The 27160-nt window shown below is 46.4% G+C and overlaps 1 protein-coding gene and 1 pseudogene across 1 annotated transcript; both read right to left on the bottom strand.

Annotated features, from left to right (window-relative positions):
* Window positions 1-27160, bottom strand: part of LOC141240578 (uncharacterized) — a 75304-nt pseudogene that overhangs the window by 6202 nt on the left and 41942 nt on the right.
* Window positions 6915-25926, bottom strand: LOC141240576 (oocyte zinc finger protein XlCOF29-like). Its single transcript, XM_073668666.1, has 3 exons — window positions 25834-25926; window positions 7299-7448; window positions 6915-7171 (listed from the first exon to the last, which is right to left on the bottom strand). The coding sequence occupies exons 2-3, from the start codon at window positions 7374-7376 to the stop codon at window positions 6947-6949; spliced, it is 303 nt and encodes a 100-aa protein (XP_073524767.1). The 5' UTR covers window positions 7377-7448; window positions 25834-25926; the 3' UTR covers window positions 6915-6946.

The following is a 27160-nucleotide window of genomic DNA, read 5'->3' as shown; positions in this document are numbered from 1 at the left end:
ACTTCTACTCATCTCACAAATAACAAGTCCCCACTCAGGTCCATCATCGGTCAGTGGAAAAACAGAGGTTTCCACATTATTAGTGGCTCAAAGGCTCTTGAAAAGCAACATGGCTTCCATAAACCAATCCAGCAATATCCACTCTCCCAAAGTCAGATCTCCCCCTCGCTTCTGAGCCTTGCAGTGTGCCCAAACCACATTTAGCCTCCATGTATTTGGCATTACTATAGTGAGAAGAACCCACTTAATTTACGGTGTGTGTCCCCTGGAGCACAATCTGGGCACTATGTGTTGGGTAATAAAATGATATATTTGCAATTTTCACTCTCCATCATCCACTGCGTGCTAATTTCTGGAAAGTGGCTGTGGAGTCAAAATAGTCACTACTCCTATAGATTAATTCACTGAGGGTTATAATATCCAAAATGGAGTCACTTTATGGGGATTTCTACTGCTCTGGTTTTCTGCAATTTTGTTATATTAGGGCTTCTGCAAATGGTATGTCCCATCTCCTGTGGGATCTGCTCCTGCGACGTCAGCTTCTGTCACCAGACGCCTTATTCATTCTGCAGGCGGCGCTGGTGATGGAAGAGACGTCAGAACCAGAAGCCCTGAAAGGCGCAGGCTCTTCGCAGCCACTATGATTAGGGTCACTGGGACCAGTAGTACCATCCAGTCTGGCAGTATGGGTGTGTGTGTTGTCCAGCTGGAGTAATCTGCTCCCTGCTTCAGTTAACTGGAGAGCACCACACCCTACTAAAGCTGGAAGCATATTGCCGGAAGCTGCCAGATACAGCCTTGTTCTCCTCTGGTTCTGTCCTCTGTGCTCAGCTCCCGGCTTGTGTATTTTTCTCCTGTTGTGACCTCGGCCCGTTTACTGACTACTCTTGTGTCTTCTGATTTTGTATGTTCTCTGCCCTCCTGGTTCTGACCCGGCTACCTGACTATTCTTCTTCCCTTCTCACTCCACAGAACAGCAGGTAACACCGTGGCCCAAGCCTAGGGGTCTCTGTGTTAGTCCAGATCCATGTAGAGGGGTTAAAGGGTGATGAGCAAAGTAATTTGTGAAATATGTAAACGGGGTAGATAAGGCAAGCCTGTTTGTGGTAGTCATCTTTTGAGCTTCCAGGTGACCAAGACCAGTTCCCCCAATGCATTGTGTCTGCAAACTATTCCAGCAAGATCTGCATTCCTAATAGCTAAATGGCGCTCCTTCCCTTCTTAACCTGCCATGTGCCCAGACAGTAGTGTACTACCGTATATAGGGTACTGTCAGATTGAAAAGTTGGAAAATAATTTGTAAGGTTCATTTGTTTCCTATTATCCTTTGTGAAGAATTCCAGAGTTATCACCACATAAAGTGACACATGTCAGATTTGAAAAATGGCCCTGATTAGGAACACAAAACTGGCTGCAGGAAGGGGTTAAATCAGAGGATTACTGAAGTCAAAAACTGTGACTATAGACAATAACACATCTACTGAAATGATCAAACTCGACTGTCTTCATGAGAGAAAAATGAGTAACTAGTGGTGAAACCTCTCTGGGGTAATTAGAGTATGGGCTCGGTGGCTCTTAGCAATCTAAACTATCGTAAGGGACAATATTTTCAGTCAGATGAGATTCAAGAAGAAATATTAGATGTTCAAAGAGAACTTTTTATAATAGTGCAGAGCTGAGGTGTCTTAAATTTAGATCTTGGGCATTTGGAAGACGTAATGGAGATCTTTTTGAAAGACTACCAGGGAGTTACAGAGTCACATAAGTGAGGCCGGCCGATCCCACCACAATGAAACTATCATAGAGAATGAACCTGTAAAAAAAAGAAAGAATATAAAAACATGTAACATCCCCAATAACAACGTATGTATGAGGGGAGAAATCCAACACTAAACTGGAGTCACACTCATTTATGGTGGACCATTGGAGCAACTATGAGTCCTGAGCAGAAGAGTAGAGAAAGTATTAGTGCCCCGATTTCAGGAGAGATTGTGCAGTAATCTGAATTCCTTAGGATCGAAAACATAATGGAATTTATGACGTGGAGTGAATCCATGAAACCAGGGCTGGAGCCAACACATCTTCTGCAGGCGTAAATAAATGTATATTACAGCCATGAGCCACGCACAGCTTAGAGATATATCATGGCACAGGTGTAATGTTTTCTGTATAGTTTATCACAATCCTGTTTGAAGTTAGTTGGTTTGATAAGAAATTTAAAAGTCAGGATAAAGGGAAACTCTGTTGTTATTGTACAGAAATTCACACTTGGCCGTCACTGCACATTTAATGTTGTCGATCATAAAAGTGAAGTTTGGCCAGAAAGACTGGGCCTGGTCTTGTAGGGACCATATGAGCACATTCAGCAGCACAGAAGGGAGAGAAGGTAGATTCATCCAATAAGATATCAGGGATCTAGGAAGGAACAGCATCATTACCCTCCGCTTTCTCTTACAGGCCCATCAGAATTTTTCTTCAAGCGATTTTCTAACTTGTCAGCACATTCTACGTAAACTGTCATTTGGCTTTGTAGCTTACAGATTTGGGCAGGTAACGGACAGTGTCTTCTAATCCCAGGGGCAGAGGCGTACATAGGAATCATGAGGCCCCATAGCAGAAGTTCTAATTGGGCCCCCCCCCCGCAAAAAAAAAAAAGTAAATAATTGTCAGGGTCACAGAAGAGAAGATCTCACAACTTTCCAGCCTTTATATAGTAATTTTCCTCCTGCTGAAGTCCTAGATCCCTCTTTCATTGCCCCATAAAATGTGATGCCAACAAAAGTGCCCCCCCCCCCCCTAAACACAGTATGATACCCCCATGGTGCATTCCTCATTAGCCTCTACATGCACAGTATAATGACCCTACTGTCAGGGCTGTGGAGTTGGAACCCATTTTGGTGGAGTCTGAGTTGGTATAAAATGGACCGACTCCGACTCCTAAAATATATAATAAATTGGGTGCAGTAGTTCAATACAGTTTGTGGGGAATATTTTTTCATAAGAATTTGGGAAAGTTCTGAAATGTCCTATAAATGTCTGTCCTATTCCTGATCTAAGAGTCTAGACTTTTAGCTGAGAAGAATCAGTGCTACTGTAAATTTATCACTTAAACATGAGCCGTGTATGAGGGAGTCGGAGTTGGATTCGATGTCATGGAAATTGAGGAGTCGGAGGTTTAGCTTACCGACTCCACAGCCCTGCTTACTATACCCCACCTCAACTGCCAGGACAAAGTATGGTGAGCCCAACACACAGGGGTGGATTAAGTGTAGCAAGGGCCCCGGGCAGTTTAGAAGGCGTGCTCCCCCCCCCCCCCCCCCCCCCACACACACACACACACACACACACACACACACACCTGATGTATCACATGATCCCCTGAGATAGATCATGTGAGAGTTCACGTGAAATTAATTTGGCAGAATATTAATTATAATAATTTTTTTTAGGCTGTGTGCCCACTATGCATTTTTTTAAGCGTTTCCGCAGCGGCAATTCCACTGCAGAAACGCTTAAAAAACGCTTGGTAGAAGGTCTGCCATGTTCCCCAATGATAATCCGCATGTGCTGTGCACATGCTGCGGAAATTTCCACTGCGAATTATCATTGCGGAAAAATCCGCAGCACTACCAATTATTTTGTGGAAGTGCTGCGTTTTCGCCACCATTGATTGCATTGGAACGCATGGAATCCGCATCACTGCATCTGTAGATGCACATTCCATGCATTTCAATGTGCGGATGGTACCCGGGTTTGGAGAAGAGGAGACTCTCCTCCGGACCTGGATACCATAGAACCTGTAAAAAAAGAATAAAATAAACATTAAATATTATACTTACCTTCTGATGGCCCGCGGTGTCTTTATCCGATGCGTCCTGGCTTGCCAGCAGCTCGCGATGGTCTGAAAACCTGCCGTGACGTAATTTAGTCATGTGATGGGTCACGCGACCGCTGACGTCGGCAGGCCATCAGAAGGTATATTTATTTTTTATTTTTTTACCATTCTTTTACGGTCACACTATATAAATCCATGCCGGTTGCTGGTTGCATGGATTTATATAGTGTGACCAAGTTGTCAAGCACTTTCCAAGTGATGCTAAAATCGCTTGGAAAGCGCTTGTCAACCCGCATGCAGAAATGCATGTGAAGAAAGCTTCACATCCGCATGTCTTTGGCAGGAAAAAAAGCATGTAAAATTCTCATGCGTTTTTTTCTGCCAGGGAGATGCAGAAACGCTCAAAAAAAATCCAGAGCATTTCTGCATCGTGGGCACATAGCCTTACATTAATTGTATGACTTAATATTGAGCACACGTAGTCATCTATACACAGCAGTAGGCCGCACGGTGCCATCTATACACAGCAGGAGGCCGCACGGTGCCATCTATACACAGCAGGAGGCCGCACGTAGCCATCTATACACAGCAGGAGGCCGCACGTAGCCATCTATACACAGCAGGAGGCCGCACGTAGCCATCTATACACAGCAGGAGGCCGCACGGTGCCATCAATACACAGCAGGAGGCCGTACGTAGCCATCAATACACAGCAGGAGGCCGCACGGTGCCATCAATACACAGCAGGAGGCCGCACGTAGTCTTCTATACACAGCAGGAGCCGCAAGGTGACATCTATACACAGCAGGAGGCCGCACGTAGCCATCTATACACAGCAGGAGGCCGCACGTAGCCATCTATACACAGCGGGAGGCCGCACGGTGCTATCTATACACAGCGGGAGGCCGCACGTAGCCATCCATACACAGCGGGAGGCCGCACGTAGCAATCTATACACAGCGGGAGGCCGCACGTAGCAATCTATACACAGCAGGAGGCCGCACGTAGCCATCTATACACAGCAGGAGGCCACACACAGCCATCTATACACAGCAGGAGGCCGCACGGTGCCATCTATACACAGCAGGAGGCCGCACGGTGCCATCAATACACAGCAGGAGGCCGCACGGTGCCATCAATACACAGCGGGAGGCCGCACGTAGTCTTCTATACACAGCGGGAGGCTGCACGGTGCCATCTATACACAGCAGGAGGCCGCATGGTGCCATCTATACACAGCAGGAGGCCGCAAGGTGCCATCTATACACAGCAGGAGGCCGCACGTAGCCATCTATACACAGCAGGAGGCCACACGTAGCCATCTATACACAGGAGGAGGCCGCACGGTGCCATCAATGCACAGCAGGAGGCCGCACGTAGCCATCAATGCACAGCAGGAGGCCGCTCGTAGCCATCTATACACAGCGGGAGGCCGCACGGTGCCATCTATACACAGCAGGAGGCCGCACGTAGCCATCAATGCACAGCAGGAGGCCGCACGGCGCCATCTATACACAGCAGGAGGCCGCACGAAGCCATCTATACACAACCGGAGGCTGCACGGCGCCATCTATACACAGCGGGAGGCCGCACGGTGCCATCTATACACAGCAAGAGGCCGCAAGGCGCCATCTATACACAGCGGGAGGCCGCACGGCGCCCCCCCAGAGACAGCGGGAGGCCGCACGCAGTCACGCACACACACAAACCTAAACAGACATATACACGCATAAACACATTTGAAACACAAAAATACATATAAACAGACATCACACAATATCTGCCTACACACTCACTCACACACTCACTCAAACACACACACACACACACTCCCGGCTCGGCTCCAGTCCTCCAGCTCCTCTCCGGTGGTAAGTAGCAGTGCAGGGCGTGCACTGCGTGACGTCACAGCTAGGAGACACAGCGGCGCACAGGGCAATGTCTCCTAGTTGTGACGCGGCCGGGCCAGCACAGGGTCCCCACTCCATCGGGGTGTCTCTCCTGCACCCCCCGCTCTGCTGTTTGATTGCCGCCGCCGCCCGCGGCGGGGAAGACACAAGCACAATTAAAGGTGCAGTGTCGCCCCTGCCATCATTATCATTACTACAAGACACAGCCGTACAGTGCGCGGCCATGCCTGAACACAGTGCCGGCAGGCGGTGGCGGCAAACAAACAGCGGCGCGGGGTGTACAGAAGGGGAGCGACTGCTATGGGGCCCCCCGGCTCACGGGCCCCATAGCAGTCGCGTGGTCTGCCGCCATTGGCGGTACACCACTGCCCAGGGGGAGGTGGATCCTCCAGGTTGTAAGTTCCATAGAAAAGGGCTTTCACAATTTCACAAAGTAATTTGAACATTTTCGGACAGAGGAGAATGTTGTGGTCAAGCTGCAAAATGGTGATCCACGATTGTGATACGGCCAGACTACACCACTGATAAAACAGCCACAGCCAGTGACTGAGAAGAATCTGTGACTTCTCTGCATTTAGTGGTTACTACTCACCTGGGTAGTCATATGTAGGAATCTCTTCTTTACACCGCTCATCACCCCTCACATATGTCTCTGTAGTATGGGTCTGATCTTCACTCTGGAACAAATATTATAAAAGTGAGATGGAGAAGTCACATCTATGATCAGCTCTAATCCCGTCATCTCCACCGTTCTCATTACACAAATATAAATACTGGTGGATAAAGCAAGACTGAACACAAGACCTTCACAGCCATCTACACATCATAGGGGAGATCTCATGACACCTTCTCTCCATCTACCTGATGATCCTGAGGAACATTGGGGTCTTCTTGTTTACAGTCCTGTGGAAGAAGAGGACGGTGACATCTCTCTGGTGTTGTCCTCTTACTGGATCGATCTGGAGGAAACACATACTGGGACTGAATTAATTATTTTCATACAGATAATTGTAGGCCGTGTGTATTTAGTCTTGTCTATTACCTGATGATGTGAGGGGCTGGGGAGTCTCCATCATGACGTCCCTGTACAGAACTTTGTGTCCTTCTAAATACTCCCACTCCTCCATGGAGAAATAGATGACGACATCCTGACACCTTATAGGAACCTGACACATACAATGATACAGTCATCCCCCCGATCCCTTCATAGTGTTACTGTATAATGTCCCCGCATTCCCAGCAGTGGCACCTCTCCAGTCAGCAGCTCAATCATCTTGTAGGTGAGTTCTAGGATCTTCTGGTCATTGATGTCCTCATGCATCAGGGGTTGAGGAGGAGGCCCCGTGATTGGGCTCAGGGGTCTTCCCCATCCCTCAGACACAAGGGCCTGACAGCGCTCACTAGAGGTCTTCTTCACTACTGTGTAATCCTGGTTATGGAGACACATTAATAAATCTCACTACAGACATTTCCAGAGTCCTCACCTCTCCAGTTTTGTCCATCTGTTATTCCCATAGATAAGAATGATGTAATGTGACGCCATTAGAATCTCTCACCTCTCCAGTAAGCCGGAAGAGGATCTCTAGGGTGAGGTGTAATATCCTCTCCGCCATCTTGTCTCTATCCATATCCATCTTTGATGGATAAATCAGGAAAATATTCTTATATAGAAGATCTCCACTGAGAGGATCCGGTGTTGTAGGTACCTGAATGACGAGAAGATGAGCTGATGGAACATCATAAAAATCCTGTTGGTATAATACAACTATTGGAGATAATGAGGGGAAACATATAAGGAGATTTATTATTTTACAGTATTTAGTTTTTTCTTTACATCTAGTAATAATACCTTTATATTTTAGGCCACAGACAACAAGCAATTTCTTCCTCGGAGTCTGCAGCTGAATACGTTTCTCATAGACTTATCTTCCATAAAGCTAATTCTCGTCTCATTTTCCGATACTGGAATTGGCATTAGCAATACTGCAGGAGATATTCATTACACGTGACATGAGAAATAACTACATGAGGAAACAACTTCTACTACGGCTCTAAAAACATATTTAGCCACAAACCGTCACTGAACATGACGCACCCCCTGGGCCGTGGGGTACTCGGTGCCGGACCGGTAGATGTTGGGGGTTGTAGTCACAGTGGCGGTGACCCGGTCCATGACCCAGGGTGGTCAATCCAAGGAGAATTTATATATAGGTTTTATAAAGAGTCCGACTACGCCACCTGTGGAATGCGGCTAAAGGGGGGCCGCTGCTGCGGAACAGTCCTCTGAAGCTAGTGGTTTTGCAGCAAGGATAGTGTGACTCCCCACAGGAAGAGTTAGCTTCAGGGCAGAGTGTGGATGCTGGTGGTTGTGCAGGGTGTTGAAGTGCAATAATAACCACAGAGTCAGTATAGTGCAGTCCCAGGGTCTTTACTCACGGTTGTTGCAGTTCAAGTTACAGGCGCCAATGTACTGGACCTCGTCGTCCTGTGCTTACTCAGAGTGGGGCTCGGTCCACCCTCAGATATTTCCAGAGCATTTATCAGGACCCCTTTCTGTGTGCCTTCCTCAGTCGTCTTCCTGCGCTGGCTCTCACCCTCCTGCCCTACGTCTCACAGTCAGTGTCCCAAGCCGGTAGCCTCGGGTCTTGGCGGGCGACCTGCAGTCCTCTGGGCCCTATGTAGCTACCTTTTCTGGTTTGTTAACTGTGGTTGTGGGCAACTGCACCTTAAAAGTACAGACGCCTCCGGTTTCTAGTTGAGCCTTGTAGTTCTCCACTAGTTAAGGGGCCGGTCCCCTCTGCGGCTTGATCCTTCCACGTTCCTGCAGATTCGGGCGTACGGTGGCCTCCAGCACTTCCCGTACCCCTAGGATCCCTTCTCTCCTTCTGGAGCCTCCCTTGCCCCTCTCTCTTCCTTTCCACTCAGGCTTGGACCTTCCCGACTAGGCCCAGCCCTGGAGCAGAGCTCCTGCAGAGCCTCTGCTCTGTCACTTCTCCACTTGACACTACTGCTCCCTTCTAGATGGTTCCATCCTCTTTTATGTTGCTCCCAGCAAGTGCTCCTCTTTTCTACTTCCTCCACCCCATCCACTACATGGTTCCCCCTTACTTGTGGTTTCCCCCACTCCAGCCAGGGACCAGGGACTGTGCTCTCCCATAGGAGCAATCTCTCCCTGCCCTCTGAAATGTGGTGTAGTGAATGCAGGTGTTAGGGTCCTGAGCCGTACTCCTTCCTTACCTGAGAGTGAGGTACCACACCTCTGGATGAGATGCAATACCTCTGTGGCGACTGAACCTTCAGGGGCACCACAAACACATCACCACCGGCTGTCTGTATGAATGTTTCCTGTCTTCCCCAGACTGCAATCTTCTATCAAGTTACAGCTCATGTCTGATTCACACACAGAAGTTTGAGGTTTTTATAAAATTTGTTTTGATTGCACAAACACCGCGGACAGTAATTATTTGATACCAAAGTCTACGTGTACAGTGTATTATGGGGTTTATTTCTGGCCTTAGGCTTTCCAATATTACAAGAAGAAAAAAAAAAAGCAGATATTAAAATGTTTTAAAATAAAATTGTCACCAACAATTCTTGTAAAAAGAAAAAACATGCAAAAAGCAGAAGACACATTTTTTATTTTTTAACACGTTAAACATTTGTTTTTGGTTTTTATTTTTATATGAACTCTTTTGGGCACCAGAACATAGATGTACACCGCAGGGATGGCACAGATGCGGCTGCAACAAAATCCCTGGCAGCTTAACCACTTGCTCCTGCAAAAAGCAAACATGCCATCTAAGAAGGTGTGACAAGAGTTCGGCCCAATGCCCCTTCTTTCCCAAATGCTCAATAGTGCTTAATAATGGTTTCTGGGCCTGCAATTATTAGGCCGGGCCAGAGGCAGCATCCAATAAGTTACCTTTTAACGCCACCCTTAAACATTAGACAAAAGTTGAATGAAAGCACTGATTTTGGGGGTTTTGGTCGACTATATAATGAATTTGGGGGCCTCCCTACAAATGCAGTCAGTCATACAGACCACAGGAAAGCTGGAATATTTGTATGTATGGGGGAGTCGGGAGAGATAGCCGTCTGCCAAATGACCGTTCAGCCAACACTTATCTCATGTGTATGGGGCAGTTAGTATTACACTGACAGGCAGTGATAATACACGGCACTACAGTAGTACAGTGCATCACCTGAGCAATCAAAGGTTTGTATGTTGTATAATCGCACTAATGGGAGTTGTTTAAAAAAAGGTTTAATAAAAGTTTTAAAGTGAAAATATCATAGTTTTAGCAAAAATAAATATTCGTCACTATAGGGAAAACATGCATATAATGGGAAAATGGAGAGGGAGGTCAGCTCACTGTTTATTCAATGCATCTTGTCTGAAGATCACCGCATGGAGCCGCCTTGGTCAGGGAAATTTCAAGTAGAGAAAGGAGGAGAGATGGATTCTCCAGCATTGTCTATATTGTTAAAACCTCACATTTATTGTAAATTCATAAAAACAGTTGTGATGGCATACCACCAAGTGCCGACATAGGAAACCAATGCTTATTCCTGATTTACAACATGTGAGTCTCTGTGATACTTTTATATCATTCCCTTTCCTGGGTGTCCACTGATTTCTGAGTACTTCTCAGACAATTTGACCCTGTACTGTATGGAAGAAAAAGATAATTGTCACAGTTCCACCCCTCACTGTGTCTGGGATGCAGTTACTGACAGCTCAGCTGTCCAATCTTGTACAGGGGCATGCTGGAGCTGTCGGTAATTTGATTGACAGCTCGGTGGTCCAATCTGGTACAGGGGCGTGCTGAAGCTGTCAGTGTGTTGATTGACAGCTTGGCTGTCCAATCTGAGACTGGGAGGCACTGCCTATCTCCTGGTGTTCATCATTCCAGGTGACTGCCAGGCTACATAACTGAGCTGTTTCTCCCTGACCTCTGCCAGACGTACATTCAGCTAGTGTGAGGTTTGTTTCTCTGTGCCTAAGTGTTCTGTGTATTGATATTCTGTTGCCTGACCTTGGACCTTGCTCTGCCCATCCATCTGTTTAACCCCTCCTGCTCTGATCCACTATCCTGGTATTCTGACCAACGTAATGTTACCTGACTATGCCTTTGTCTCTTCCCTCTGTTTATGATGTACCCTCCTGTTTTTTTACTCTGGACCCCTAGACTATTCTGTCTCACAACTTGGCTCAGCGTCACATTACGTCTGGCCAATACGTTTTTCTTTTTCATCTGTATGGAGACTGTTCACACGCTCTGTGACCATATGGTGAATTTGAAGCTGATGACTCAGGATCTGGCTAAGAAATGCCAGAGTCTGGAGTCATCACAATGTCAGTTGCAGGGTCAGATAACTAATCTAATGAAAATCTCGGATAACCCTCCACTGCCGGCAGTGACAGTGACGTTAGTACCCTCTGATGTATAGTTGGTCTCTCCCGAATCTGTATTAGACCTCCCTGCTAAATTTTCTGGAGAAAAAGACCAGCTTAGGGTCTTCAGGGAGAGCTGTAGGATCGTGAGGAGAGGAGTTCCAGCAGGTGGGAATAATCATGTCCCTTCTGCAAGGGTGCCCTCAGACTTGGGCATTTTCCTTGTCCCCACAAGCCCCAGAACGGTTTTCTGTTGACGCCTTCTTTGACAGTTTAGGACTGGTATATGATGAACCCAACAGGATCCAGGTCGCTGAAGCTAAGATCATGAACCTGGCTCAAGGGGGTCGTGCAGCTGAGGACTACTGTACTGAGTTCCGGCCATGGTCCACTGCAGTTCTGTGGAACGATGCAGCTCTCAGGTGCCAGTTCCACAAAGGCCTTTCCAAAACCCTTAAGGATGCCCTGATCCTCCATGAAGTTCATTGTTCCCTGGCAGAGGCCATTACCCAAGCCATACAAATGGACTGTAGAATCCATGAGAGATGTGAGGAACAACAAGCTGCCCATTATATTTCACCGGAGCAGGTCCATTTACCGGAGGTGGAGCCATTGGAGATTAAAGTTGCCAGTCTTCGTGTTGTAGACGTAGATAAGATCTCGGACTCTGCCTGTACTGTGGTCTCTCTGGACATTTTATCAAGAATTGCCCTACTTGCCCTCAAGCTAGCAAACCATCAGGAGAACGTCTGAGTGTGAGTGATGGCCAAGGAGGTCACCCAGACTCCCAGGAACCTTTTTCTTCTAAAGTACTGATAAATACAGTGTTATACTTTTAGAAACAGGTGTTATCAACATGGGTTTTCATTGACTGTGGGTCTGTTGCTAACTTTATTGAATTGGGACAGGTTCTGAAGTTAGGGTTAGGGACAGTTTGTTTAGAAAAACTCATGCAAATCTTCACCCTTGACAAGACACCATTATCTAGGAATTTAATCAAGAAAGTAACAGTGGATTTAATGCTTCAAGTGGAAGCACTCCACTTTGAATCCTTCTCATGTTTTGTGTTGGATAATTTACCTGTTGGGTTGGTACTAGGGCTTCCATGGTTGCAGATTCACAATCCTGTTATTGATTGGTGTCAGAGGGAGATTGTTAAATGAGGCCCTAATTGTTGCAAGAAATGTCTAAAAACTGAACAAATATACTCCGCTAGTCTGAAGGATCTGCCGAGGTACCTGAAGGACTTTGGAGATGTGTTCTTGGAGAAAGAGGCGAAGATACTACCTCCCCATCATCCTTATGATTGTGCTATTGATCTTATTCCTTGTGCCAAATTGCCTAAAGCTCTCCTTTACAATTTGTCTGGGCCTGAATGGGCAAGAATATGCTAACAAAAGTTTACAGAAGGGTCATATCCGTCCTTCCTCCTCTCCTGTAGCTGCCGTTTTTTTCTTCGTAAAAAAAAGAAAGATGGGGGTCTCCATCCTTGCCTCGATTTCCGAGAACTCAACAAAATCATGGTTAAAAATACGTACCCACTTCCACTCATCCACAACCTATATAGTCAGCTTCTGGGAGCTATGGTGTTCTCTAAACTTGATCTTAGAGGGGCCTACAATTTGATACACATCCGGGAGGGTGATAAGTGGAAAACAGCGTTTTTAAGGTCTGAGCGTCTGTTTGAAAACCTTGTCATTAGTGTTGAGCGAATTTGTTCAGCATTTCGGAGCTGATTTTTTGGCGCGAAAAAGTCGGAACCCTGCACACAAACACGAATTTTAAATGCCAAACAAATTCGCTCAACACTACTTGTCATGCCATTTGGGTTATTAAATGCACATGTCCGTGTTGTGTTACAAAGATTAAGTGAGAACTCTTTGTGTGCTAAATTAGAGAAATGTGTTTGTTCTGTTCAGGAAATTTCATTCTTGGGGTTCATCTTGTCAGCAGAAGGGTTTAAGATGGATCCTTGGAAGGTACAGGCCATAATTGACTGGGTTCAGCTTCGTGATCTCAAGCCTTTGGAGCATTTTGTGGGATTCGCCAACTATTATAGGAAATTTATCAAGAGGTTTTCTCAGATTGTATAACCTCTTACTGACCTTACACGTAAGGGGGCAAATCTCAAGGTGTGGTCACAGAGTGCTATCAGGGCTTTTGAAAAATGAAAAGAGTGTTTCATGCCACTTCCCATTCTGATCTAACCGGATCTCAAAGAGCCATCCATTGTAGAGGTGGATGCTTCGGAGGTCGGAGTGGGGGCGGTTTTGTCGCAGGGGTCCAAAACTCTGACTAACTTGCGTCCATGGGCTTTTTTGTCTAAATAATTTTCGGCAGAAACAAGTTATGATGTTGGGAATCGTGAGTTACTTTCTGTAAAATTAGCCTTTGAGGAATGGAAGCATTTTTTGGAGGAGCGGTTCATCCAGTTACTGTGGTCACTGATCAGAAGAATCTAGCTTACATTGAATCAGCTAAAAGATAAACTCCCACAGAGGCATTACATTCAGACCAGGGTCTAAGAAAGCTGACGCATTATCTTGTAGTCTCGATTCAGTTTCTCCTCCAGAACCTCCATCCTCCATTATTCCTCAGGGTATTGTGGTTTCTATGGTAACCTCAGAATTGGAAAAGGAGATCCATAACGCCCAGTCATTGGCTTCTCCGGACACTCCAGGATCTAAATCATTTGTGCCTGTGTACCTAAGATTGTGTGTGTTACAAGAATTTCATGATTCCGTCTTAAGTGGTCAACCTGGGGTTACTGCTACATGGAAAGTCATTACCAGACTTTTTTGGTGGCTGTCCATGCATAATGATATCAAAGATTTTGTACCTGCTTGTGATGCCTGCGCACGCGCTAAAGTCAGTCACATCCGGCCGTCCGGGGAATTGGCTCCACTGCCAATTCTAGAAAGGCCATGGACTCATTTGTCCATGGATTTCATCATGGATTTGCCTCTGTCTGGTGGGAAAATTGCTATCTGGGTGGTAGTTGACCGATTCAGCAAACAAGCTCATTTTGTTCCTTTGTCAGGATTACCTAATGCAGAGACACTCTCCAAGTTGTTTATTTCTCATATTGTAAGTTACGTGGTATCCCTCTTAACATTTTGTCTGATAGGGGAGTACAATTTGTCTTCAAGTTCTGGAGAGCTTTTTGTAATAAGGTCAGGATTAACTTGTCCTTTTCATCTGCTTACCACCCTGAGACCAACGGTCAGACTGAGAGGACAAATCAATCTTTGGAACAAATTTTAAGGTGCTTTGTGGCAGCTCAGCAGGAGGACTGGTCTTCGTTTTTACCTCTTGCTGAATTTGCATTTAACAGTCGAGTACAGTCTACTGGAACCTCTCCGTTTTTCTGTAATTATGGATTGAATCCCCATTTCGGTGAATTTTCTAGGATTAGTTCTAAATGTCCTGGGGTGGAAGTTGCCGTACAAATACTTGGAGATGTCTGGAAGGAGGTTCAGAAGAATATTGGACCACTTAGACTCGCCAAAAACAGAAGGCCGATAGAAGACGTTCAGTGGGTCCTGTTTTTAAGATCGGGGATAAGGTTTGGTTGTCATCCAGGAACTTTAAACTTCAAGTGCCGTCTGCAAAATTGGGTCCAAAGTTTATTGGTCCACATGAGATCGTTGAGGTGGTCAATCCAGTGGCATTCAGATTAAAGCTTCCTCCATCCCTTCGCATCCCTAATGTCTTCCATAAATCCCCATTAAAGGCGTTTATCCCTTCGGTATTATCTCTCTCATCCCCGCCTCCTCCAGCGTCAGTCGACGATGGCTTAGAGCATGAGGTTCAGAGGGTGGTGGATTCTCGTAGGGTCCGAAATTCCCTCCAATACCTCATCCACTGGAGGGGATACGGACCAGAGGAGAGATCCTAGGTCTCTGCTTGAGATGTGAAGGCCGATCAGTTAGTCAGGGCCTTCCATCTAAAGTTTCCTGGGAAGCCTTGGGGTCCGGTGGCCTCCCTTAGAAGAGGGGGTACAGTCAAGGTTCCACCCCTCACTGTGTCTGGGATACAGTTACTGACAACTCAGCCATCCAATCTTGTACAGGGGCATGCTGGAGCTGTCGTTACTTTGACAACTCGGTGGTCCAATCTGGTATAGAGGCGTGCTGAAGCTGTCAGTGTGATGATTGCCTGCTCGGCTGTCCAATCTGAGACTGGGTGGCACTGGCTATCTCCAGGTGTTCATCATTCCAGGTGACTGCCAGGCTACATAACTAGCTGTTTCTCCCTGACCTCTGCCAGACGTACATTCAGCTAGTGTGAGGTTTGTTTCTCTGTACCTAAGTGTTCTGTGTATTGATATTCTGTTGCCTGACCTTGTTCTGACCATCCGTCTGTTTAACCCCTTCTGCTCTGATCCGCTATCCTCCTGGTATTCTGACCAACATAACGTCACCTGACTAAGCCTTAGCCTCTTCCTTCTGTTTATGACGTACCCTCCTGGCTTTTAACTCCGGACTCCTCGGCTATTCTGTCTCACAGCTTGGCTGTGAAAAGTGACTCAGCGTCACAATAATACACAAATACAACTCATGCATGAGATATTCAATAAAATCACTGAAAATCAAAAACAAATACAATTAATTGCACTGTAATATTAAATCCTGTCTGATGTTCATTCCCTGTGGGGCTCTAGTTTGTAATTTAAAAATCCAATGTGACTCTCTATTTAACATTTTTCTTTTCATATCTCCACCTTTTAATGGTTTATAAGCCTTTTCTATTCCTAAAATCTGAAGGATACGATATCCCCTTTATACATAGTAACATAGTAACGTAGGTTGAATAAAGACCTAGGTCCATCAAGTTCAACCTTTCTCCCCCAATTGCACTCCCTACGCTAACACTAAACTAACTTACTGGAACCAGGCCTCACAAATGTATTACCATTTTTATTATTATTGCACTATTACAGTTACAAATGAACCAGTTTATAATTTTTTAATTAGTTTTATTTTTTGTATTACTCATATGGTATTACTAAAATCCCTGTACTTAAATCTGTTGATCCAGAAGAAGGCAAAAACCCCAGGACACATTCAGACAATTTGCATCCTTCTTGACCCCGAGAAAAAGCGATCAGTACAAGAACCCTGGATCAAATGTACTACTATAGGTGTAACATTTTGTATAATTTAACTGTAACCCACAATATTACCTGTGTCAAGGAAATCATTCAGCCCTTTTTTGAAAGCTGATATAGTGTCTGCCATTACTACCTACTGTAGTAGGGAATTCCACAGCCCAACTGCTCTTAGTGCAAAGAACCATTTCCTGTTTAGGTGCCGGAATCACCTTTCTTTCACCCGTAATGATTGCCCCCTGGTCCTTAGTATAGTCTTTGGAAGGAATAAGTCATGTGCTAGACCTTTGTATTGACCACACATATATCTATACATGTAGATGAGATCCCCTCTGAGGCGTCGTTTTTCTAAGCTAAACAAGCTCAACTTTTTCAACCTCTTATCATATGAGAGGTCTACCATTCTATAGAATAATCTAGTTGCCCGCCTTTGAACTGACTAACTTCTGAATATCCTTTTTAAAATGTGGAGCCCAAAACTGGATCCCATATTCCAGATGTGGCCTCACCAGTGATTTATAAAGGGGTAACAATACGTTGGGATTGCAGGATTTTATTTCTCTTTTTATACACCCTAAAATCTTGTTTGATTTTGCTGCTTGACATTGAGCACTGCTTCTCAGCTTACTTGTAACCAGAATACCCAAATCCTTCTCCTGTTCTGTAGTCCTGAGTATACTCCCACTTAATGTATATGCAGCAATAGGATTACTCCATCTTATGTGCATTACTCTACATTTATCTACATTTAAACTTAATCTGCCAAGTGTTTGTCCATTCAGTCATCTTATCCAGATCGTTCTGCAATATCGTAATGTCAAGATCAGATTTTAATATCCTACATAGTTTGGTATCGTCAGCAAAAACTGGCACTTTACTTACAATCCCATTCCCAAGGTCATTAATAAAGAGGTTAAAAAGAATTGTTCCTAGCACAGATCCCTGTAGCACCCCACTGCTGACTATGTCCTATTTAGAGAATGTACCATTTATGACGACTCTTTGTTTCCTATCATTTAGCCAATTCCTTACCCATCTACATATAGTTCCCCCAAGTCATTGCTTCTGTAGCTTCAGTATAAGGCTGCTATGTGGTACAGTATCAAATGCCTTTGCAAAGTCCAGGTAAATCACATCAGCCACATTACCAACATCTAGATTTGCACTTATCCCCTCATAGAACCCCAACATGTTGGTTAGACACTACCTATTTTTCATGAATCCGTGCTGATTATCATTTATTATATTATTCTCTGCAATATATCTCTGCAGGTCATCTCTTATGATGCCCTCAAAAACTATGCACACTACTGATGTCAGACTTACTGGACGGTAGTTACCTGGATCCACCTTCTTACCTTTCTTAAATATCGGTACATTTGCTATCCTCCAATCCTGTGGCACTACCCCTGTTACAAGAGTGTCTAAGAATAAGAGATGCAGCGGTTTGTCAATTACTGAGCTCAATTCCCTCAGTATCCGTGGATGAATACCATCTGGTCCAGGGGATTTGACAATGTTTAATTTTCTCAGACGCAGGCGTACTTCTTTTTGTGTTAAACTATTTATATTAGGAGGTGAACTTTGATTTTTGCCCTCTTGAAAGAACCCTGAAACAGACTGTTTGTTGGTAAACACGTATGAAAAGTGTCTGCTTAATATCTCAGCCTTTTCTTTGTCCTCTATAATTATCTTGTTATTATTGTCTTTTAAGGGGCCAATACCATCTGATTTACTCTTTTTGGCATTGATGTATGCATAAAATTTTTGGGAATTTAATGTCTCTGTCAATTTGTTTCTCTGTAGATAATTTTGCTAGGTTGATTTCTTTTTACATTTCTTATTTAGGTCTTTATACTACTGAAATGCTATTTCTGTATTCTCGGCCTTCAAGATTTTGAATGCCCTTTGTTTTTGTCTTATTAAACTTTGTACTGTCTTATTTATCCATAATGGTTTCTTTTTATTCCTGGTTCCTTTTTATTCCAGGGTATAAATTTTCTACAGGAATCTAGTAGTATTTCCTTAAACATCACCCATTTACATTTGGTATTCCCAGTTACCATGATATGGTCCCAGTCTACACAATTAAGTTCTTCCCTTAATTTGTTGAAATCAGCTTTCCTAAAGTTCCAGGTTTTAGCATTTTCGTTTTGAAATGTTTTATTAAATATTACATTGAAACTTATCATATTATGGTCGCTGTTTCCCAAATGCTCCCGGACCTCTAGATCTGAAATTGTATCTGGTCTATTTGACAGCACCAGATCCAGCAGATTACCTCCCCTGGTTGGTTCATCTACCAACTGAGAGAGGTAATTGTTCTGAACTGTGGATAAGAATTTGCAGCTTTTAGCACAAAAGATTCTATGTCCCAATGAAAATCTGGATAGTTAAAATCCCCCATAATAAGGACCCTATTATTATTTGCTGCATTTTTAATTTGTTCCAACATTTCGTCCTCTAGAAGTTCAGCTATATTAGGAGGCTTGTAACAAACTCCTCTTAGCAGCTTTCCATTATTGCCATCCCCATGTACATTTACCCAAATTGACTCTACATTGTCGCAGCTCCCACCAATGTTGTCATTGAGCACAGATTTTAAGTTGGATCTTACGAAAATACACAGACCTCCACCTTTTTTCTCTTTCTTGTCCTTTCTAAATGTAGTGTATCCCTCTATATTTGTCACCCAGTCATGGCTTTCATCCAGCCAGGTTTCTGTAATACCCACCACATCGTATTCTCTGACCGACATAAGAGTCTCCAGTTCAGCCATTTTGTTTGCAAGACTTCTTGCATTTGCTAGTAGACATTTAATACAATTAGCAAATTTCCTACTCAACTCCTTACTTTCCTTGCTTATCCCAGCTCCCCCTAGATCCTCCATAGCCCCTACTCTCCCACTCTGTCTAGTCTATCTAACCCCTTATAAGCATGACTACCCTCCCCCCAGATCTTAGTTTAAAAGCTCCCCCATCCGTCTGACCATTTTTTCCCCCAGCAAAGCTGCACCTTCCCCTATTGAGATGCAACCCATCCCTACCGTAGAGCCTGTAGCCAACCGCGAAATCGGCACAGTTCTCCATGAGCCCAAACCCTTCCTTCCTGCACTAATTTCTAAGCCACTGATTTATCTCTCTAAGCTCCCGACGTGTTTCTAGTGACGCAGGTGGCACCGGCAGTATTTGTGAAAACACCACCTTTGAGATCCTGGTCTTCAGCTTCCCTGTACTCATTTTTAAGGACCTTCCACCTCCCTCTAACTTTGTCATTAGTACCAATGCGTACCATGAACAGTGGGTTTTCCCCAGCTCCACCCAGCAATCTGTCTATCCGATCCGCAATATGTTGAACCCGAGCACCCGCGTTGTTTTTGTGAAAAAAGTGTCTTGAAACCACAGACACGTTTAATGTTGTGGGATTGATGGCGTTGGATAATTGTCTGCTAATATAGTTTTTTGCGGACCTGACGTGCATCCCACATATTGTAGTTAACTCTCTATACACTATTAAATAGATGACCCCTATAGTGTTACAATTGATGAAATTGTGTATTGCAAATTGTTGTCCCGTTAGGTTTTCTTCAAATGTGTCGGTTTTATAAACATAGTTGCATGTTTTACAGGGTGTATGTCCACATTTAAAAAAAAAAACTTATAGGATAACCAAGTCACATTGCGTTTGATATTTGTTTCTTGAAAATAACTAGTTGAAAGTATTCCGCCTAGTGTAGAAGCCTTTATGGATACAAAACTCAAACAAAATATGCAAAAGAATTTACAAAGTCTGGAGGATGGATCTCAGACATCAAAAAAACTAAGTTTGAAAGAGATATCAAAGACTACGAGTCAAATTCAATTTACACATGGAAATGAAACAAACCAAGAGCTACTGTTTTGAAATACAGGTCACACAATAAATTCAAAGGAAATAGAGGAGAGCGGAGGTCAGCTTCACATATCCTAATGTGTCCATGGGTTCCTCTAATTATAATTCTCTGAGGACTAATCTGATGTATCAGTGGGATCAACTAAAGACAGAACAAAAATAAATTCTCAAGTATTCCCCACAATTCAGCACAAAACAACGGGCGGGCAGAAAGCACAAACGTGCCCGGATATGTGCGTTCCATGCCGGAGTGCATCACAGTCTCGGAAGCATGCGTTCCACACCAGAGAGCATAATGGTTTTGGATTGCATTCCACCAACATAAGATTTTTCTATCTCTGAGATCAGCGTCATGGGAAACTAAAAACAAATATTGCACATTCTCCCATCATGCAATAAGCATGTAGATCTACTTTATCACTACAAAAAATATGGGATGATGGCCCTCAGTATATTCCTAAATGGTCAAATTTCCCCTCTATTGCACAATTAGAGATACACAAGGATCACCACACTTGTTAATTATGAAATAGTATAAGTGGAATATAATTGATAAGTAATAATTCAGATATAGAAGCTCAGATATCTCGATGAAGTACAACAATATGTAAACCCCATTCACAGGGAACCAAGTAGCAATGGGTAGAGTATACAATCCAAAAATATAATCCAGAATGGGTCTGTATTCACACTAAACAGGCATAGGAAATTTTCTCATTGAGTCCCTTAGACTGGATTCACTGGCCCCTAACAATCCACTCACTTTCTTTTTTGAGGATACATCTATTGTGATCTTCTCCTCTCACATTGGGTTTAACAACCACAATGATACAAAAGGAGATGTCTCCGGTTTCACCGCAATGTACACTGTTCATGTCTCTCGCTAATGGGGTTTCCCAACCATGGCATATATCACCCAAATGCCCCCCAACCTCCTCCTAGACTCCCTCTTGATCTTGCCTACATAATCTAGGGGGCAGGTGCATGTGACCATATATACTAGTCCTGAGGTTTTACAGTTCGAATAATCCCACTGGAAAAAAGATTTCAACCATGGAGGAGCTCAAGAAACATTTACATGGTCTCATCCAATTACATGTACAATGTCGTTCAAATCTAAAGAAACCGCAGATTCCTCTATCTAGCCAAGTCCCCTTGGGTGCAGGTTTTTTATAGAAATTATGCACTAAATGGTCCCTAATGGACCAACCCTTTCTGAAAGTTATTGTAGGAATAGATCCCACAGCACCCTCAGGTCCGGGATAGTCACAAGTATATCCCAGTGTTTTCTGAGGATATGAAAGATACAGTCACTCTGTCATAAGTTTTTCTTACTCGTGTAGTCCAATATTTTTCTTGGTCTCATGGATTGGTATGGAGGAGCGTTTGGCTCTCCCATTTTTCTGCAAACGACGTGAAATCCAAAATGTTCCATGAGTACCCTTTTTCCCTGAATCTGATGTTCAGGTCTATTGCCTGTATATTAAAATCTGTGACATTAGAGCAGTACCCTCTCAACCATAAAAATTGGCCCCTGGGTATTCCTCTTTTTATGGAGATGGGTTGGTGGTTATCCCACTTCAATAGTTTATTAGTGCTTGAAGGTTTATGGTAGATGTGTGTTCTTAGGGTCCCATCCCAATCTTTCTTGATTAGTACATCCAAGAACGGCAACTGGTAATAATTAAACTCTGATATAAATCTCAGGCCCACTCTATGGATATTGAGTTCCCTGACAAATTCAAAACATTGTTCACTCGTCCCTGACCAGATGATAAAAATGTAGTCAATATATTTGTATCATACCCCAATATATGGATGTCATGACTTATTATCATCCCTGAATATTGTGGATTCCTCCCACCAGCCCAGGAATAGGTTAGCAGTACCCCTGAGCTTGTGGAAGTACTTCCTGTCAAAAAGCAATACGTAATGAGTAAGAGTGAATTTTAGAAGATTCTCCATGAAGTCATTATGTCTGCTACACTCCATTGATCTCGATTTCAATAAATGTCTTACTCCTCTGATACCAGCCTCATGCGGTATATTACTGTATAAAGCCTCGATATCTAGTAAGGCCTGCTCCCCTACATGGATGTATATGTGGGGCCCCTGCGAGTTCAGTTGCCACAGAGGTACTGCATCTCACCCAGAGGTGTGGTATCTCACTCTCAGGTAAGGATAGAGTGCTGCCCAGGACCCAAACACTTGCATCCAACACTACACTACTCCAGACCAGCAGGAGGGGCAAGATGCGTCGCGCTTCCTGCTGAGCCCTGTCCCTGGCTGGAGTGGGGGGGGACCAAAGTAGGGGGAACCATGTAGTGGGTGTGGGTGGAGGAAGAAGTTCAGATGAGCACTTGTTAGGACAGTATATAGAGTGAAGCCATCTTGAAAGGACAGGTCAGTCAGTCAGAGCAGTCTGAGAGGAAGAGTTGGGAGCAGGAGCTCTGCAGGTGCTCGGCTCAGGAGGAGGGCCTAGAGAGAGGCCCAGGACAGACTGAGTAGGAGAGGAGCCGGAGGAAGGCTCCAGGAACGAGGAAGGGATCCCAGGGGTACGGGCAGTGCTGGAGGCCACCCGTACACCCGAATCTGCCAGGCGGTGGAGGGATTGAGCCGCAGAGGGGACCAGCCCCTAACTAGTGACAATTACAAAGTTCAACTAGAAACTGAAGGCTTCTGTACTTTCAGGGTGCAGTTGCCACATCCGTACTCAAGTCGCCAAAAAGGTAACCACATAGGATCCAGGAAACTCCAGGTTGCCCAGAAAGATCCGAGGATACCGGCTTGGGACATTGTTTGGCGAGGCTCAGGGCAAGGAGGGTGAGCGCCAGTGTGGCTCCCCTGAGGGTTCAGTCGCCACAGGTGTACTGCACCTCATGGAAAGAGGTGTGGTACTTCCTCTCCGAGGTAAGGATGGAGCACCACACCGGACCCCACCACACATCCAACACTACACACTCCCATTCTGAAGGGGGTTTAGAGCACAATGTGCTGCCCCGGTCCTGAATGGAGGAGTATGGGGGGAACCAAAAGTAGGGGGAATCTTAGTGAGGATGGAGGAAGCACTTTACGGTTACACCAATGGATCCATATAAATATGGAGTCCATCTTTAATACAGGGTCTTTGGTCGCAGTTCCCTGGAGGAGCCAGACAGTACAAGCTGCAGATGCTTGAGGAGGCTGCGATGCCCGGTCTCAGGCCTTGAGATTGGGGACTTGGGCAGAATTGAGTTACAGCAAGCTCTGTCCAAGTAAGAGGGCCTAGGAGGGGAGCAGAGGAGAAGAGCTCCGCAGGCGAAAGGATCTCAACGGGTGCTGACGGAGCAGAGTCGACACCGGCTACCCTTGTTCTGACTGGGTCAGAGAGACTCCTGCCACAAAAGGGGGTACCAGTCCCCGATTATCTGACTTTGTACTCCATGTCTCTGTCAGAAAAGTCCGGAGGCTGAAGTGGATCCCAGGGGGAATACGGACGGAGCGGAGTCACCACCTGTATTCCTTTAATCTGCGTCTATCCAGAGGAACCCCAGCCTTGAGCCATGTTTACACTCCAGTCACCAATAAAGGACTTAGGCGGTCCGAGTGCTAGAAGTCACCTTCAACGGACATTGCAGTACCTGTACGGGACTTTAATGGGGCACGAGGCGGTTCTAGTACGGTAGGAGAGAGGAACATTCCGGTGCAGGGTTCTTGTCTGGTGCAGCCGAGCTACCCGGAGTGTGCTGAACCCCATCCTGGTGGCCGCAGTATGCCGTGAGGAACAAAGAGAAGCTTTGTGGCTGAAAACAAGTCTACCGTGAGTAAAAACCTGGATGACTTCATACACCGCCTCTTCATTCTCATTTCTGCGCAGCACCGTGACCACCATTCCTCTGCACTGCACTTCTTCTACCCTGCCCTGAGGCCTAGCTCCACCTGCGGGGAGCTATAACATCCTGGCTGCCAAAACACCGGCCTTAGAGGACTGCTGCAGCGCTGGTGGTCCTCACCAGAAACCACAGGTGGCGTAGTCGACAAATAACCACTCTTCCACTAAAGCCCATATTTTTAATGTGTGCGCCCTGGGCACGGACCGGGCCAAGGCCGCGACTGCATCCACCCCTACAAACACCGGCCCGCCGTCCGAGTACACCTTTTCCCAGGGAGGGCTGACGCTACCGAGTAGTGGGTCACACACCAGCGCAGGAAGACGGCTGAGAAGGACATATAGAACGGGGTCCTGTCAGGCACTCTTGAAATACCTGAGGGATTGCTGAACCCCTGTCCGGTGAACGCAGCACGACGTGGGTGGTTGTAATCCGGAAAGTGTAACCTGAGGAACTTAACAACTGTGAGTAAACCCTGAAGACTGCACCCCGCTGTCTCTGAGAAATAATTGCTGCGCCATCACCCCCTGCACTACACCGCACCACAATTGCAATATCTATAACATGTCAGCACAGCCCTGGAGCTAAGGTCTACCTGTGGACAGCTAAATCAACTCTGCTGCATTAACAACAGCTCCAGAGGACCTGCTCCGCAGCGGCGGCTCCCTTTAGCCGCATACCACAGGTGGCGTCATGAACATTTATATAAAAACTATAAATCCCCTGTAAATTATCACCTTTTTATTGACCGCCCTGGGTCACGGACCGGGTCACCGCCACTGTGACATCTCCCCTAGCAATGACCGGCCGGGCACCGAGTATCCCACGACCCAGGGGGCGCGTCATATACATGCTCGAGGGTATACATATAGGGGAGCAGGCAAAGGTAAAACCAATTCCAGAGGGATTATTCCAGCTGTAAAACCTCAGGACCTATTCTAACTGTATGACCTCAGGCGGTACTGTGGGTACATTACACTGTGTGGGGGCATCATACATCCTGCATAAGGGGCATTACACTGTGTGGGGGCATCATACATCCTGCATAAGGGGCATAATGGGGGCATTACACTGTGTGGGGGCATCATACACACTGCATAAGGGGCATAATGGGGACATTACACTGTGCGGGGGCATCATACATCCTGCATAAGGGGCATAATGGGGGCATCATACATCCTGCATAAGGGGCATATTGGGGGAATTACACTGTGTGGGGGCATCATACATCCTGCATAAGGAGCATAATGGGGGCATCATACATCCTGCATAAGGGGCATAATGGGGACATTACACTGTGCGGGGGCATCATACATCCTGCATAAGGGGCATAATGGGGGCATCATACATCCTGCATAAGGGGCATATTGGGGGAATTACACTGTGTGGGGGCATCATACATCCTGCATAAGGAGCATAATGGGGACATCATACATCCTGCATAAGGGGCATAATGGGGGCATTACACTGTGGGGGGCATCATACAGCCTGCATAAGGGGCATAATGGGGGCATTACACTGTGGGGGGCATCATGCAGTATTAAGAGGCATAATGGGGGCAATACACTGTGTGGGGGGCATCATACATCCTGCATAAGGGGCATAATGGGGGCATTACACTGTGGGGCCAGTAAAGGGGTCCTGTACTATGAGAACAATACGTTTCCTCCCTTCCTGTCTCCATAGTTGGGTCGTATGTATCTATTACAGGAAACAGAACAAAAACCTTATGATTCTTATAAAGGGGCAACACAAGACCCCAAAAGAGTCTCGGCGCTGAAGGGGTTAATGCCCCCTGCGCCCAGTAATGGGGGATCTCCACATACCTCCACCTGCAGAGCCGCCACCACATATATGGCTGCTCTGTGCGCACAGGAGCTGTGATGAGGTCACAGGAGGGGAGGAGTCAGGGGTCACATGATCAGGGGCCTCAGTGGATGCAGGACTCTGCTGTGCTGGTTGTCATGGTGCTGGATGAGCTGAAGTTTATGTGTGGGGTCAGGAGGGGTTTACAGTGTGGATGTAGCAGAGCCGCGTGTGTACGAGGTGTACGGAGCAGAGCCGCGTGTGTACGAGGTGTATGGAGCAGAGCCGTGTGTGTACGAGGCGTACGGAGCGGAGCCGTGTGTGTACGAGGCGTACGGAGCGGAGCCGCGTGTGTACGAGGTGTACGGAGCAGAGCCGCGTGTGTACGAGGTGTACGGAGCAGAGCCGCGTGTGTACGAGGTGTACGGAGCGGAGCCGCGCGTGTACGAGGCGTATGGAGCGGAGCCGCGTGTGTACGAGGTGTACGGAGCAGAGCCGTGTGTGTACGAGGTGTACGGAGCAGAGCTGCGCTTGTACGATGTGTACGGAGCGGAGCCGCGTGTGTACGAGGTGTACGGAGCAGAGCCGCGTGTGTACGAGGTGTACGGAGCAGAGCCGCGTGTGTACGAGGTGTACGGAGCGGAGCCGCGTGTGTACAAGGTGTACGGAGCGGAGCCGCGTGTGTACGAGGTGTACGGAGCGGAGCCGCGTGTGTACGAGGTGTACGGAGCGGAGCCTTGTGCGTACGAGGTGTACGGAGCGGAGTCGTGTGTGTACGAGGTGTACGGAGCGGAGCCGCGCGTGTACGAGGTGTACGGAGCGGAGCCGTGTGTGTACGAGGTGTACGGAGCAGAGCTGCGCTTGTACGAGGTGTACGGAGCGGAGCCGCGTGTGTACGAGGTGTACGGAGCAGAGCCGCGTGTGTACGAGGTGTACGGAGCAGAGCCGCGTGTGTACGAGGTGTACGGAGCGGAGCCGCGTGTGTACGAGGTGTACGGAGCGGAGCCGCGTGTGTACGAGGTGTACGGAGCGGAGCCGCGTGTGTACGAGGTGTACGGAGCGGAGCCGCGCGTGTAGGAGGCGTACGGAGCAGAGGACCGTGTGTACGAGGTGTACGGAGCGGAGTCGCGTGTGTACGAGGTGTACGGAGCGGAGCCACGCGTGTACGAGGTGTACGGGGCGGAGCCGCGTGTATACGAGGTGTACGGAGCGGAGCCGCGTGTGTACGAGGTGTAAGGAGCAGAGCCGCGTGTGTACGAGGCGTACGGAGCAGAGCCGCGTGTGTACGGAGCGGAGCCGCGTGTGTACGAGGTATACGGAGAGGAGCCGCGCGTGTGCGAGGCGTAC

The sequence above is a fragment of the Phyllobates terribilis genome, unplaced genomic scaffold, assembly GCF_046119375.1.
Source record: "Phyllobates terribilis strain yellow unplaced genomic scaffold, ASM4611937v1 Scaffold_856__1_contigs__length_602872, whole genome shotgun sequence".
Classification (NCBI taxonomy): domain Eukaryota; kingdom Metazoa; phylum Chordata; class Amphibia; order Anura; family Dendrobatidae; genus Phyllobates; species Phyllobates terribilis.
The sequence above is the reverse complement of the archived record's forward strand: the minus strand, read 5'-3'. Positions and strand labels throughout refer to the sequence as shown.